General features: G+C 38.8%; 1 protein-coding gene across 1 annotated transcript in view; it reads left to right on the top strand.

The window, feature by feature from the left end:
* CCDC93 (coiled-coil domain containing 93) overlaps positions 1–13,051 on the top strand; it is a 64,847-nt gene extending 51,796 nt beyond the window's left edge. Inside the window, exons 13-23 of the mRNA XM_014306344.1 lie at positions 1,331–1,393; positions 1,578–1,651; positions 2,206–2,287; positions 2,650–2,721; positions 3,848–3,919; positions 4,187–4,295; positions 6,882–6,964; positions 8,984–9,021; positions 9,875–9,959; positions 10,622–10,735; positions 11,883–13,051. Coding sequence (XP_014161819.1) covers positions 1,331–1,393; positions 1,578–1,651; positions 2,206–2,287; positions 2,650–2,721; positions 3,848–3,919; positions 4,187–4,295; positions 6,882–6,964; positions 8,984–9,021; positions 9,875–9,959; positions 10,622–10,735; positions 11,883–11,936 — 846 coding nt within the window. The 3' untranslated portion in view covers positions 11,937–13,051. The remainder of the gene's footprint in view (positions 1–1,330; positions 1,394–1,577; positions 1,652–2,205; positions 2,288–2,649; positions 2,722–3,847; positions 3,920–4,186; positions 4,296–6,881; positions 6,965–8,983; positions 9,022–9,874; positions 9,960–10,621; positions 10,736–11,882) is intronic.
* The last annotated feature ends 2,723 nt before the right edge of the window (positions 13,052–15,774 follow it).

Here is a 15,774-nt window from a genome sequence, read left to right as displayed (position 1 = left end):
TTCTGCACCAGCAATTTGTCATGCTGAACACTCATTTCTCTGCTTGCATTGCCCTTGGATTGTGAGAGCAGGTTGTATTCCAGGGGGCAGTTAGCTCAGCCTTAATTTTGGGGAGGACCATGATTTTGCCATTTTAACAGTTGAGGGCCCTTTAATTCTGTGCAGCTTGTTTTCAGTACATAACAATCTCAGTGCTGTTTTTATATGGGGAAAAAATGTACTGACAGCTGTAAGCCAAATATAATCCTTTAATCACTTTACTAAAGTAAGAATTTCCTGGCTGAATTTCATTTACCACTTGCCAAAAGCAGCTTTTGAAATCAGTGACAGTCAAGAACCCTGTCTTTTAAGAAATATTTATGGAGTTCTGGCTTCAATACTGCAGTAAGTTTTGGCAAGATTTCTCAAAACTAACAATTCATGTCAGATTTCATGAGATGTGGACTGCAGACTTAAATTTTTTTAGTCAGAATAAAATTTGTTGGTCAACTATTGGTAAAAAACTATGAAAAACAATGAAAAAGCTTTATTTTTATACATTTGGAAAGGGAAGAGTGGAGCATGAAGTCACAGCTCTGTGTTGTGAACAGCACACTAAAATAGCATGAAAGGAAGTGGAACTGAGCTACATGTGCATTTTTTATTTGCTCACTTTTGCTCCACTTTTGTAAACCATGTCTTATTTTTGTTGTTACTATTTGCAATGTTATCTTAAATCATAGGGAATTTAAAGAAGGATGTTCTTCTAAAATTAGCTTCTGTAAATTAATTGAGAAGTGAAATACCTAATATTTTTTTGTTTGTAATACATATTTTTCTAACTGCCTTATTAGACTTTCCATAGTTACACAGAAGAGAACCATAAAGCAGCTTGGTTATTTGGTGTGGCAATGCCTGTGGTTTGGTGCCATGGTGCTTCTGTGCAAGTCTTGAATTGCCCTGACTTATTTGGAGAAGTATAAAATGGGACTCTTTCTTAGCTTGGTGTGAAACTAGGCCAGTACAGCCAGGCTAGAAAAGTTTGAGCAGTTTAGCAGAGTTTCTGTCCAATTCTATTGGCCTGTAATTTGGGAAAGCTCTTGTTTATTCTGGGACTTTATGGACCTAAAGGATCAGGTGGTAAATGTTTGCTATTAGTAATTAAATATTCAGTCAGAATTCTTGCAATCAGTTGCAAGAGTAGCTGACAAGAAAAGACAGTGTTTGTTATGCTTGGCCTGCTGTTTGACAGACAACCATTATGAACAGCTCAAATATTCTCTGTTCTCCATTACAGGTGTAATTAGTGTGAATATAAAATCCAACTCTTTTTTTTTCTCTTTTGTAACAGTTGCAGGCTAAATGTGCTGATCTGCAGGCAAAATGTACCAAAGCAAAAGAGACATTAACAGAGGTAATCTTTGGTTTTTTTCTGTGCTGTTTGTAGCTGAAACTTTTTTGAAGGGAATTCTGTTTGTGAAGGGATGTATTAAACACTGAAGGTGTTTGCCAGCTTAACTCACTGATCTCATGGTGGGGGAAAGTCAATTTATTATTAATCAGTTTAGTATCAATTTATTATTAATTGTAACCCTTAGGTTAAGAGTTACAGTGAAAAGCTGGACAAGGAATTGGCAGCCTTAGAAACAATAGAATCCCAAGCAGATTCTAGGTAAGTTTCTTTCTTTGTTATCTTTGAAATTCTGAAAAATAATGGTTTTTAAATGAATCATTCAATGATTCTTGGTTTGTCAACCTTAACAAATAACTAAAATTTAAAAATTAAATTATTCTCCAGCTTGCTTTCCAGAGACAGGGTAACATTTCAATACGATTCAGTCAGAATGAAAAGTGTCAGTCTGTAGTTCAAAATAATTGTAGGTGTTTAAAGCAGAAGAACCCTAGACACATCTGACAAGTAGATGAGGCCTTCTTGATTTATTTTGTTCATGTTTGAAGCCTTCATCTCACATAAATTAAATGGAAGTCTCTCAAAACTTTCACAGTAATGAGGTTAAAACATAACAAAGCCATCAGAATATTCAGTGTAAGATTCCATCTTTATTTTGACCTTGGTATATCAGTGCTGATATTTTGGGGTTTAATTTACCCAGGTTTTATTGTAAATTTATTTAGAACTAAGCTTGTTTTAATATATGTTAATTCTCAATCTGTTTAAATTAGAAACTAAAAATCTAACATAGTTTACTGGATCTTCAAATTTAGCATATTACAGAGTCTGAGAGCACTGGTGGCTATGAATGAAAACCTAAAGAGCCAGGAGCAAGAGTTCAAAGCACATTGTAGGGTAAGTTCCAGTGTCTCCTAGAAGGATTCATTTAAAACTTGGTAAATAAGCACTTTCCTGGTGTGTTGTTGTGCTGTGTGTCCATGTCTGTCATCTGTCTCACACCCCCAGGTACTGCTAACTCCAGGTTTAAATTGAATATTAGCACCCCTGGAGCAAGGAAGAGTGAGGAAGGATCTGAGCTGGTGTGGCCTTCCTTAATACCCTTAAGCAGGGAATGCTGTTTAATCTTCCAAATTTGAAATCTATGTGTGTGGTCAGCTCTGACATTTTGTTAGAAGTTGTGTTCAAGATCCTTCCCTCACCTCTCTTAAGAGAAGAGGTCTCAGTTAAAAAAAAAATCAACTTTTGTTTGTTTAAAGGAAGAAATGGAGAGACTGCAACAAAATATTGAGACTCTGAAAGCCGAAGCAGCGGAAGATGGGGAGGAACAGGTAATAGCAAAAGCCTAAGTTCTTATTTTCAAATTGCATTTGGGAATGTTTGTTTAAGTCTTTCTGACTTCTGGAACATTCTTGTAAGCCTTAAAGTATCTGCTGGAATATTTAAAAAGCTCTGTAAAGCCACAGTTCAGGCTAATAATCCTAGAAATACAGGAGTCTGCAAACAGCAACAGCATTATCTGTTCTTTTCACAGAATCCATGCCTTTGGAGATGCTTTTGTGCCTTTTACTTCTTTCTTTGTAGTAGCAGAGAAGAATCTCTGGGTGTTGTGCTAAAAGCTGTGCATATCTCTGACAGAAACATGTCCTCCTTAGAAAGAATGTCTGGTTTGGTTGTTTTTTTCTTAGAAGTGGGGTTATCTGAAGGATGAAAGCATGAGCTTTCAGTGGCTCAGTGCACTGCATGCAGTGAGCAGCTGTCAGAAGTTAGACTTGAACACAAGTGCATCCAGACTGATGGCAATGAATAATGAATGAACAGAAAAGTAAAAGCTTCAATGACTTTATTTTCAGTGGGTAAACATTTGATGCATTCATACCTCTGGAACAAGGCAGATTACAGCTTCCATGATGCTGCTGTCCTCCTCAACACAGCATGAAAAAAATTAAAGTGCAAACCAAAATCTTAAATTTTTTAGCAAGGAAAAAAAAGTATCTAACATAGTTTACTGGATCTTCAAATTTAGAAGCCCACACTGCAGGAAGTTAACACATGTCAGAGGCTTTATGTTCTGTTCAGGTGCCTTGTTTATTCTTAACCCCACCACTGAATCAAAGTATAAACACTCAGACTAAGGGGTACTGACAATCTTTGAATTTGTATCTTCATTTAAAGTGTGACTGTTGTAAAGCAGTGCAAAAGATATTGATAACTCTTAAAAACTCAAACATCAAAAGTTAAAAACCATCTAAATGTCCTTGTTTAGAGTAAATTATGTCAGGCTTTTAATACAGATAACAAATTATCATTTAAAAAAACCCCAAACAACAAATGGTGGTGTTATTGTGGGAGCCAAAGATAGGCAAAACCAGAAAACAAACCAAATCTGCCCATTTTTGCACTGCAGCTCTCGTATGCTACTGTAATACACAATTGTTTTGGGTTCTCAACTTCCAGGAGCCAAATAAGATTATAGAACAGCAGTACAAAGCTGAGAAAGAGAAACTTCAAAAGATCCGCCTGCTACTGGTGAGTTACTCCTTGTGTCATTACTTGTGCAAAATTGCTGATGTTTGTCTTATCTTGGAACTTCTAATACTTTGTCCTGTTGTTCTAATTATAACAAGTGTTTCTGTCACAAATCAATTGCCAAAAAAAAAATGATCCTCAGCCAAAGCTTTTTTTGTTTTTAAAATCAATTATTTAATAACAAAGTATTGCGGGGGGGGGCTTCATCCATTTTAAGAAGAGAACAAGAAGAGGCTTTGTTTTCTCCCCTCCTAACTTTCTATTCAGGCACGAAGAAACAGAGAAATAGCCATTTTACAACGCAAGATTGATGAAGTACCCAGCCGAGCTGAGCTCACACAGTATCAGAAGAGATTTATTGAACTTTACAGTCAGGGTATGTATATCAAGCAGGACCATCCTGCTGAAGGCTCAAGCCCTGAAACAAGGGCAGTTGCATTTTAAACATATGGCATGTAACAACAGCACCTGCTAATTTGGTGGTATTTTAAAGGTTTTTGGTATTCATGTTCCACATCGTATTTTTGAGGTTTTATAAGCTGGGCTTTAAGAATACTCCTGAGGGTGAAACTCAATGCACAAGACCTCTGGAATGAATTTTATCTGCAGCAGGTTCTGTCATTTAGGTTAATAGCCAGTATGTTCTGAAAGTCCTTAATTCACCATTTACAAATGAGGTTGCTGTAAGTTTGAATCGTGTTTAATTAATTTGCCTTACCATTAGATTGCTTTATTGTTTCCACTGACATGACATAACTGGTTCTGAACCAAACTATGTCAAGAGCTACCAAGTAAAAACAGGTTCTTGAGGAGATTGGTTTGTTTCATTTTTAATTAACACAATCCTGCTATATCTTGGTAGAAGCAGAATACAATTTGTCTTTAACTGTTATGATCAGAAATTGTAAAATTGGAAAAGGTGCAAATGAAATAAAATTTGACAGTTGTTCCACTAAACTGATAACAGACCAGTATGCTTACTGGTGTATATTTAACTAACTTGTGTGTTAGCATAAGAAAACCTAGCTAATGATTCAGAGGTATTCTGCATTTATTAAATAAATGTGTGAAGCAAGTTCTGGAAGAGTGAGCTGTTCCAAACTGGTTATCTGAGTGGGATCCAAATCCCCTGCCCTGGTGAGGCATCTCCAGTGGCACACTTCTGTGCTGTCCTCCACATGTATTATCTAAATACATGGAATAGATGTGAGTACAAGTCCAGTGCTTCTTCCTCCCTCTGCTGTGCCATGCAGTTTATTTAATCAAGTCCAGCTATGAAGAGCTTTGTTGTTTTTCCTTAAATTTGCTGCACATTCTCTGTCATGTCTAATTCTCTGTCATGTCTGGTCAGAGCTACCTGCTCCAAAGATGGAGCTTCCTTTATATCTGAAGTACAGAGAGATTAGCATCAGAGAGACTTGGGCACTTTGGGTGTAGATTTAAGATGCTTTGAATTTTATGGGACTTTGTTTTCTAAAGTACAAAGTGTGAGTAGTATCTCAGGATAACACACTGCTCAGTCGTTGTTGGGAACCTGCATTGTGCAGGCTAAGCTTCTAGAGAAATGAGTTGGTAATCTCTAGCCAGTTTTTCTGTGAATTGTTGTATTTTTAGAGGCATTTAGAGGCTTTTCCCTTAGCCAGATTCAGGTGGCCTTCAGTTGCCAAAACATGTTTTTTTAAACTTTTCTTCAAGGAGTTAGACAGGACAATCTTCAGCACTAACCTCAAACCTTAGTGATTTTGTGATTTTTGTACCAGAATCCTTTTCAGTTATATTCAGAGTTTTGGTTTTGACCTAACTGAGCCTCTTCCATTGAAAATGTTTAAGAGAATCAATGAGCCAATTGGTTCCCTCTTCCTCTCCCCCCTTTGTTTTACTCTGCTTGGGTTCTGCTGTGTGCCTCAATGAGCCAATTGGTTCCCTCTTCCCCCTTTGTTTTACCCTGCTTGGGTTCTGGTGTGTGCCCATAAGGCTCCAAAAGTTGGCACAACTTTCCAACACAGGTGAAATCTTGAAAGGCTTTCTGAGTTGTTTTGTGGAATCCACTCATGAAAGACTTGTGACTACCAGAGCTGCTGGAAGAGCAGGAGTTGCATGAAGGAAATGGTTTGGGAAAGGCCTCTTTCATTTGGCAGCAGTTCTGCAAATCCCAGACTAATGAGTAACATTTCATCAAGGTTTATAATTTTTAACCCATACATTTTTTCCAGCTTGTGGTTTCTAGCCAGAATTACTTTTGCTGCCTGTTGAACTCTTTCCTTGGGAGTCACAAATATATTGGATTTCCTTAGGCATTGAAGAACTAAAGACTAGAGTAAGACTCAACAGATTTGAGTACCATCTTGTGAGCCCAAAGGGAAGGCATGTCTGAACCTTGCCTTCCCAGCTGAGCTCTGAACAACACATCTGCTGTAACCACCTAAACCAGAAAGTATTACTTAATTCTATCACCACACATAGATTATAAAGAAGATAAAAATAATTTAAAACAGCAAAAGCTTTGTTGGGCATCTTTGCACATGTGTAGCTTGACATTTATGGTCTAATGCACTTTTTTTCCCCACAGTACTACCAAGATTATCTGCTCTTCCCTGTCCCTGCTGAGCCTGTGCCCCTCCAACAAGCCAGGCAAGGCCACTGTGAGCAGCACAGCTGCCTGGGTGGTGTCAGGGTACAGCACAAACAGGCAGCTGATGGTGCCAACATGGGCTGCCAGAAAGGGCTGTCAGCAGTTGGGGCTTAATTTAGACACTGAGCTGTGTTGTTCTTACAAGAGATGATAGCTGGAACCCTGCTGAGAGAAACTCTGGGAGGATGTTCCCTCTGCATGTACATTAGTGACTGTGTTCCATTCTTGATAGTGGAAAATATGTTATAGAAAGCCTACAGAGTATTTTTACAGATTCCATTTTACCTCATATTCTTTTATTATTCTACCCCCTTTTTTTTTTGTTTGCAGTCTCAGCAACTCACAAAGAAACGAAGCAGTTTTTTACTCTTTATAATACACTGGATGATAAGAAAGTATATTTGGAAAAGGAGGTAAGAAAATGTTATTACTGTTTTCCCAGTATTCAGTCTGTGGGGAAAGAAATAAAAAGTTTTTGCTTGGCTTTCTCCATATTCAGTCCTGTTAGAGCAGACTTACTGGTCTTTGTAAACAAAAATGGAACAACAGATTCATAAGAATATTTGTAATCTTGGAGGGGCAATGGTCTGTGTTGTACAAGAATTGCTGTTAGTACAGTATGTTTAAACTCACTGTGCTTTTGAAACCTGAGTAACATTTGATCAGCAAATGTAATCATAGCACCAAAATCAAGGTTTTGGCGAGTAAATATTGTCTAATGGTGTATAAAACATGTCTTTGCAATCTGTGCTTCACAAAGATTTCTGGAATACACCTGGACTTTGTCTTGTTCCTGGGTTTTGGGGAGATTTTTTCCCCTTTTTCCTCCCCAAACCAGCCCTTTTGTAAAACACACTGAGCATCATTGCTTTAAAACAACAACAGTAAGAATTGTTGTACAGTTGAATTTTGGCTATGAGGGTTTTAGTTTTGACATAAAAGGTCTCTGGCTCATATTTAATCCTATTTTGAGAAAGATGTATTTTTTAAAAGGCTTTAAAAGTAATTTTTTTCATAATGTCTTTCAATTTTGGGGTGTGTATGCTGAATTCACTGTAGTGTAACACATCCACACTCTTCCTATGCCATGGTTGTGCAGCACTGCTGGGCAGGGCTACTTTTCCTGGCTTGAATATATATATGTATAAACTGTAATTATGTTCTCAAGCACAGGCTTAGTGGAAATATCTTGAGGCAGGGATGTGAACATGGCAAATATTGATGAGTAATGCAATATTTTCACTGCTGTAAATTACAGGAATTCTTAAGCACCTTGGCTGCTTGGGAGTCTGTTCAGAATTTGTTTGAATTTATCCAAGAGAAGGCCAGGAATACCTGCAGATTCTGCCATGCCTGCTTATTTTTATCTCATTCAGGTGGAGGATTTTTGATTTAGGAGATGAGTTCAGTTTTCTCTGGCAGTGGGGCAGGTGATTCTGTTTGCAGCCCTTGGGTTTGCTTAGTGCAAAACTCTTCAAGTACTCATCAAAAGGAGAAACTGCTTGGAAGGCTTAACCACAGGAGACTTGCAAGAGGTATTCAAAGCTGAGAGAAAGGATCACATTAATTTCCAGTTGCTGAATTTTAATGCTCTAGGCAGTATGTAAAAAACAGGAAAAAAATCAAAGGCAGTTACATAGGACGTATCCCATATAGTTTTATTAGTTGGAGGAATTCATACAAGCAGCAAAATATTCCTGGGAATAAATGTTTATTTTTGTCTTCATTGAATGCAATGTTACTGTCTTGTAAGAGAAGCCACACGTCTGAAATGCCATTCTGTACTTTTTATGAGTTCACCTTTTAGCACCCAGTAAAATACACATAAGCAAAGTGAGTAATGATGCCTGGCTGGCAGGGAATCTGTAAACCTCATCTGCACAATGAAAGCAGTGCAGGAATTCACCTGCTGCTCCTGCACTGCCTGGTGATTCTTCAGAGCCCTCTGTGAAATAGATTGTGTTGAGTGGTTCCCATCTGAAAAGCAAAAGTGGTTTTTTTTCCTGTTTATTTGTGATGTGCTTGTGCACATGTCAACAGTCGCTGTTGAACACTGGACCAGCATCTGCTTTTATGTCAAATTTCAACACATGTTGAACACGTGTGCAGGCCATTTTACTTTATTGCTTTAGTTTGGGAAGGCATCATGCTGGAAAACTCTCAGTGCTATAATTGAGTGCCAGTAAAATTTAAAATATCAGTTGTGGTCCAACACTTCTGCTTCTGTCATTCAACCATAGATTTTACTAAATCAAAAGGATTGTGGTTTATCTTCTGAAAGAAAGCTCATGGTGATTTTAGTACATCTGTCTGCTTTTGAGGGCATTATCTATATAGTAACTTTTTAAAAAATAAAATTAATCTTATTGTCTGTGAAAACTCATACCAGAGAAGACAAATGTGTATTTTCTTCTTTTTTTTCCAACTCACAGGTTAACTTACTGAATTCTATCCATGACAACTTCCACCAGTAAGTTATGGTTCTTTATCTTGTAATAGCTGCAAAGAGTGGTAGAATTGGTTGGACAAATAGGAGTGGGCACCAGTTATAGAGACTAAAAATTTCTTAGAAGATTTTATAGTCATAAACTGTTTTATAGAATAGTTTATTAACTCTGTTTAAGCCAGTTTGGGGAATCACGGACTTGGAATTATGTAACTTTTATAGCCAACATATGTTTTTAATATCTGATTCTTTAGATGTGGAAATTCAGTCATAATTTTCCTGGAGTTAATTTTAATCTTTTCCTCCTTTTAGTGGAGTTGTGGTTATTACATTATGTACAAAACATTAGACTGGGACATATTTCAGACATGTTTATTATAAACTACCTCTGTATTTGGAGATTTTGATATATTGTGGAGTCTGTGTAAAATTGTGGTTGCCTTGGAAGTTCATGGTCAAAAATCAGTGTGTGAATCAGCCAGTGTTTATTTTTCTCTAATGATTTCGAGGTCTAAAATGACTTCTAGGCTTTCCCTATTACAGTGTGAAATTGTACAACATTTGCTGTTCTCCTAGACCTCTAGTCACCTTACTATTCACAACAGAGGCTTTTCTTAAAAAATAATGTTTTTATTTAGTTAGGAGCAGACTTGAGCTGACAGGGAGCACACCTGTGAGGGGCTCTGAGCTCTCTCTGTGCCTGTCTCTTTGGTAGCTGAAGAGCTGCACTGTCAGTGGTACCAGTGATTAAAAGAATGAATTTTTCCACGGAACACTAAGCAATGAGAACTTTGGACATGGGTAGATGTGCAAGACAGCAGCAGCTGAGACACAGTGTCCCACATCCCTGTCAGGTGTTCCATTTTCTTCTTTCCAGAGCCATGGCATCGTCCGGATCTCGGGAGCAGTTTTTGCGGCAGATGGAGCAGATTGTAGAAGGCATCAAACAGAATCGAATGAAGGTCTGACTCCCCTCACTTTCTTTGCTAAAACCTGGGAATTATCTCAGCAAAGCCTCTTGGATCTTTCTATGCACTATTATTATCCATTACATGAGGTGCAAATTAGGCAAACAACTAAAAAGGATTATTTCTTTTCACATTCATCAGAAACTTGTCACCACTAAATGTCAATGAATAGAGTATGACAGAGGTGTTGTAACACCTCTGTCCTGACAGGAATCTTATACCCCTCAACTTCATTACTGGCAATGTAGTGATTTAAATGCCTGAGATAACTGAATGCCACTGAAAGCAGTGAGAACTCTTCCATTTGGACTGTGTGGGTGCAGTCAGACCTGCACCTCAGGCACAGTTTCTCAGACTGTGGGAGCTGACTGAAGCTGCTTTCTGCTGCTGAAGAGGGTCAGCAGCACCTCAGAGTCTCAACCATCATGTGCCCTTTTCCCAACTGCACCTACAATGCCACTGGTACTGAGACTTCAGCATTAGGCTCTTAATTTTTAAGAGCTGACCTAAATGTTCATTGCATTTCAAGTATGAGCCAGGGGTATAATTTATGAAGTATCTGTCTCCCCTAGTGTGTTGCAGATAGCTGTTCCTTCTGCAGTGTGTCCATGTGTATCCCATACATATGATCTCTTACCCTTCCTGCATACCAACAGATGGAAAAGAAGAAGCAAGAAAACAAAATGAGAAGAGACCAGTTGAATGATGAATACTTAGAGCTTCTAGAGAAACAGAGGCTTTACTTCAAAACAGTGAAAGAATTTAAAGAGGTAAGAACCCTTTTGCTGTGTTCAACTGTCATGTTCTGTGACCTATTTTGATGTACTTGTGCATTAATATATGCACAAGATCTTGATATGATGCTTATCACACCATGTTCATGAGGTATCTTGGTCGTTTTCTCCATGTGAATCTTGGACTCTGAATTTGATTCTGGGAGTTCTTTCACTGCTAGATTGGCACCTCTCCATGTTACAGGGAGAGGTTATCAAGCAAGTGGTGTATTTAGGTTTTCAAGTGGAATCTCTTGAAGGTCTGTGAGCAGTTAGTTATTGGAGCAAAGAGGGGTGTGGAAATGTGTGTGAATGAGGAGGAAATGCAGGATCTTGGTCATTAATCTTCAGGAACCAGCCTTGTTGCCTAATGATTGTGAAAGCACTGTGTAACACTTCATTGATTTAGCCTTTCCCAAGCTTCTGTTACTTGCTGTCTCCATGAGAATGAATGAATGAAAGGGAATGCTGCAGGCAAAATTGTCATCTGGCTTCATATGTTCAAGGAAAAACATCTTTGTGTAATTATTCCTGCTTTGTTCTGAGACAGTTCCTTCCTGCTTCAGACACCGTGCTCTGGCAGAATGACAGGGGCTGTTCAGCTACTCTGACATGCAGAATTTTACATCCTACTTGCAGAATTTAGGTAGATTTATTGTCAGGTTTTTTACCTATTTTTCTTCCATGTGAGCTGCTCAACTCTGCTACCCTTAAAAATAAAAAAGTCATGGTGTGGTACCGAACACAGGGGTACTTGTGTGAATATATTTCCTGACCAAGAGTTGTTCCCTGAGCACTGACTCTTTTGCAAACTGTCCTGAGAAGTTCCAGATCACCTACAAGTAATCTCCATTTCAGATTTATTCTACTTACAAGTAAAAAGCTGAATTGCTTTAGCAAAAACTTCAGATGGGTGGTCAGGCAGTGTTCCTTCTGGCTTGCATGTTATAAATTTAATTAATATTGCCATTGAAATAACATTATGGATGAATCAATATTATCTTCAACTCATCACTCACTCCAGGCTGCTTTGGATTGTGGAGATGTTTCAAAATGAAAGAAAGAGTTTGGTTCTGTTGATGTGGAGATACAGGTGGCAGAGTTAGCAGAAATTCTTCCTTACTTCTTTGCTCTCTGTTAACAGGAATGCCGTAAGAATGAAATGCTGCTGTCCAAGCTGAAAGCCAGTTCTTCCTGAAGAGCTCCAGCTGGGGAAATTTACAGAAGATTGTTCAGTCCATTGAATCTCTTTTGGGAGGTGACAGTTATAACTGCAATGTAGATGTATATATATAGATATATATAAAAAAATATATATACACACAGCTGTAAAAGTCTGGTTTTTCCAGTATGTGTTCAGTTTACATTCCCTCATCACATGGCTGTATTATTCATTATTGCCTCCCCTACACAGTAAAGAGTTAACACAGTACAGCAAAATAGAAATACTGTCTAATTTTATTTATTTGGGTTTGGGGTTTTTTTTTCCTACAGTAAGGACAGTGGGAATGTTTTCTTTATTTGGGTTTTAACACTGAATTAGGTGAAAATTTTGGAATAAGTTTACATTTACTGTGTAGTGTGTCCACCACCCCACAGGATGAGCACTGCAGAATGCGGTAGTTTGTTAATTTTGGCCCAAAAAAACCCCACAGAATGAGATTCTTCAAACTCACTTTTCCAGCTAATAACTTCACATTATTTTAGTTTATACTGTAGCCATATATAGGATTCCAGAGGATAACAATTAATTTCTAATGGCTAAGAAAATGAAAACTTACCTTGGATAATTCCTGGTGTAAAATTATAGATCTATATTTTTATAAAGTCTAGCTGTTGTATAAATTTCTTTGAAATTTCATTTTTATATATAGAGAGTGTGCTTGTTAAATTAATAGCTCCAGGAAAAAAACACCTTAATACTAGGATCACCACGTTATCCCTGGCTGGGATGAAAATCAGAGCATGTCACCTGTAATATAGGAAGATAAAGATTGAGACATTCTGCTCCAATGAACTGATGCTCACCTCTGAAGACAACAACCTACTTACCCTGCTGAAGATTTGCTCTTGAAAGTTCAGAAACTTTGTGGGACACTTTCTGAGACATTTTTATATCTGTATATACAGTATTTTATAATTCAAACAGTTGCTTTTTGTACTTAACTCCAGGATTTTGGACTGACTTCTTAATGTACATGACATCTTCAGGAGAAGAAGACCCAAGTTCCTTTTTGCCACTGACACTGATGACAGCACTGTTCAATTACTGTCTATGGCAGCAGATATAAAATAAAGGATGTTTGGAATCCAGCGACATTCTGATATTGTGTTTTTAAGGTGGAACTTGCCTCAGAAACTTTCCCAGGCTCCTAAATTACAAGTGCATTAAAAGATGAACTGTGTCCATAGTCAAATGAGTCACTGTGTTTGTGATGTCCTGCTCCTTCAGCACAAACAGAAAGGAAACCTTCCCACTGAGCCAGCTGGGACCTTGCTCCCCCACACTGGTTAGTGAGGGAATAGATCTGGGCTGCCCCTCTTGAATCTGTTCAAAAAGTCAGTCTGCCCAGAGCTAGCAAAGTAATGAAGGCAAAATCAGATTCCAAGTCCCTTCAAAGAAGGAGAAATTTACACTCAGCATTCCTTCAAAGAAGGAAACCTGCATTGAGTGCTGCTTCCAGACTTTCTGTACTCAGCTTTGATATAGAAGGCATTATTTCTGTCTACAAACTTTGCCCTCTATAAAAACTATATAAGGCTCTTTCCAGTTTGTAAATTGAATAACTCAGCTTTGGCACCAAGGAGACCTGCTTGGGAATTCAAGCTGTGCTGTGTTTGTGTACCATGCAACTCTAAAAAAATAACTTGAATGGGCATTTCAATTTGGGATTTATCATTTTAATTACAATTGCTTTTTAGCGTAGAGTAAATAATGAACTTGCATGTAAGAGTAAGTGATGTGATTATTTGTTCAGTATAATGTTAAAATTTATGCTTACCTGCTACAAACACAGTAACCTGGAAACTTCCACAAGAAGTATAAAAATATGAGATCTGTTGCTCTGACTAGGGTTTGTTTGATTTTGACTAAGATATAAATCTGAGGTTTGTAGAATGCCGTTGTTGCTCACAAAGGATAAATCAGAGTCCAGATCATAACTCACTGCCTGCTGTAGATGGAGCCCAGGGCAGATGGCCACAACCTTTGGTGTGAGGCCCATGTGAAAAGGAGAAGAAAGGAGCTGGTGAGGGTGTGAAAACAGTTCCATCGGTTGTTTTTGCTTTCTGGCACAGGCTCTGTGCGTTGGGTGCCATTTGTCCTCGGACCTGGGGAGGAATTGACAGCAAGGAAGAATCTGCCTTAATTCTCCATCTCAGCTGGCTGCAAGCAAGGAATTCTGAGAATTTTTCTTCAGTATTGCTGGATTTCCTTGTTGAAAGAGAAAGGTCTTGCCCTGAACTCATTTGCTGTTACCTTGTAAAGCTTGTAAAGTAACATTTACAGGACTTGCAGCAAAACCTAATTTCATTATTAGGGTTATTAGCATAGTCTGCTCACACTCATCTTCCAAAGCCCTTTCATTCCTGCACATCCTGGGCTCCCACAGTGCCGCTGCTGCAGGATTCTCAGAGCCTTGCTGCAGGATGCAACTCTGCCCTTCTGCAGAGCAATAGGCTTCAGTAAATTTTTCTAAGAGCAAATTCAGTGTCAGGAAATAAGTTTAAAACTAGTAGTCCACTGCTTACAAGCAGAGATGATTGGTGTACTCCAAATTGGCAGCTTCTATTGGGGAAATAAACACATAACATCTAAGCTGTGCCAAATGATGTCCCTTTAGAATATTTGATTATTTTTTTTTTCTTTTGGATAGTCAAGATACTGTGTCATTAATCTTAGTTCATATGGGAGCATGCAGCAGGTTAGGCAGCAACCACTGATACATATTTTCTTTGCCCCACAGCAAGCTGTGATTAAAAACCGGAATTTTAAATCCCGAATCTGAGCTGCCACTCTTCTCAATGCAGTCTGCATTTAGAGCCAGTGTGGGAAGCTGATTTTGTTGAAAGCTTTCTAAAGCCACTGCAATGAAATGAAAGCTCTGCTTGCCTGTCGTTGCCTCTGGGTGTGTACGGAGGCCGGCTGTGTGAGCCCGTCACTGTAACACACTGCTGGCACAGATGCTTGGGTGGGCAGAGCACTGCCTGCTTCGCTTCAGAACTCCTCACTCCAGCAAAATCCCAGAGGCCCAGCCTCGCCTCCTAAGGGAACTAAATTCATCCTTGAGGAGGAGGAGAGCTGTGTCAGTGCCCTGCTGCTGCTCTCCTGCTTGCGCTGCAGGTCAGTGTCTCAGCAGTGCCCTGCAGGTGTGCGGGTGCAGGAACTGCACAGGGGCCTTGCAGCTCTGTGGTGTCCTCCCAGGTTCCAGAGCTATGGCAGAAGGTGCCTGCACAGCCTGTGCTGCTTCTGCAACTGGAGCTGGGTGCTGCTCCAGTCAGTCGGAATGTGCAGTTGGAGATCACTGCAGCCAGACTGGGATGGGCCAGGGCATCAGCGTTGGCATTGTGATTTGTGTGACAGTAATGCCTTGGCTTACCAGGCTCAGGGAGTACAGGCACTGAAATTTGTCCAAAACATGACTATTAGAAACTTAGAAGTTCCAAATGCAGAAGATTTGTATGCTTTTCAACTCCAGCTCAAGATGACCTCTGCATTTCCTCCTTCCATGTCATCTGTTTGGATTTTAAATGTTTTACAGCAGTGATTGTCTTACATGAAAAAAAAATCAATTGACTTGAAAAATTTGTGAGTGGTTCTGAATGAGGCTGCAGGTTTTAGTAACATTCAGTCTCTTACATATGTGCATTCCTTCTGGTTTAATTACGCCTCCAAACACTGGTTTGAATGGTAGCTATTCCATATCCAGGCAAGTTGAGAGTCACAAGGGAAAGTTATTTAAATCAGCACTTAAGTCTGAGTCACTGTCTAACAACTCTCTGAAATTCTAGGTAATTAAAACTTCTGAATTCCTGCT

Source organism: Geospiza fortis, unplaced genomic scaffold (assembly GCF_000277835.1).
Source record: "Geospiza fortis unplaced genomic scaffold, GeoFor_1.0 scaffold112, whole genome shotgun sequence".
NCBI classification, from domain to species: Eukaryota; Metazoa; Chordata; class Aves; order Passeriformes; family Thraupidae; genus Geospiza; species Geospiza fortis.
This window is presented reverse-complemented; position numbering and strand designations above follow the sequence as displayed.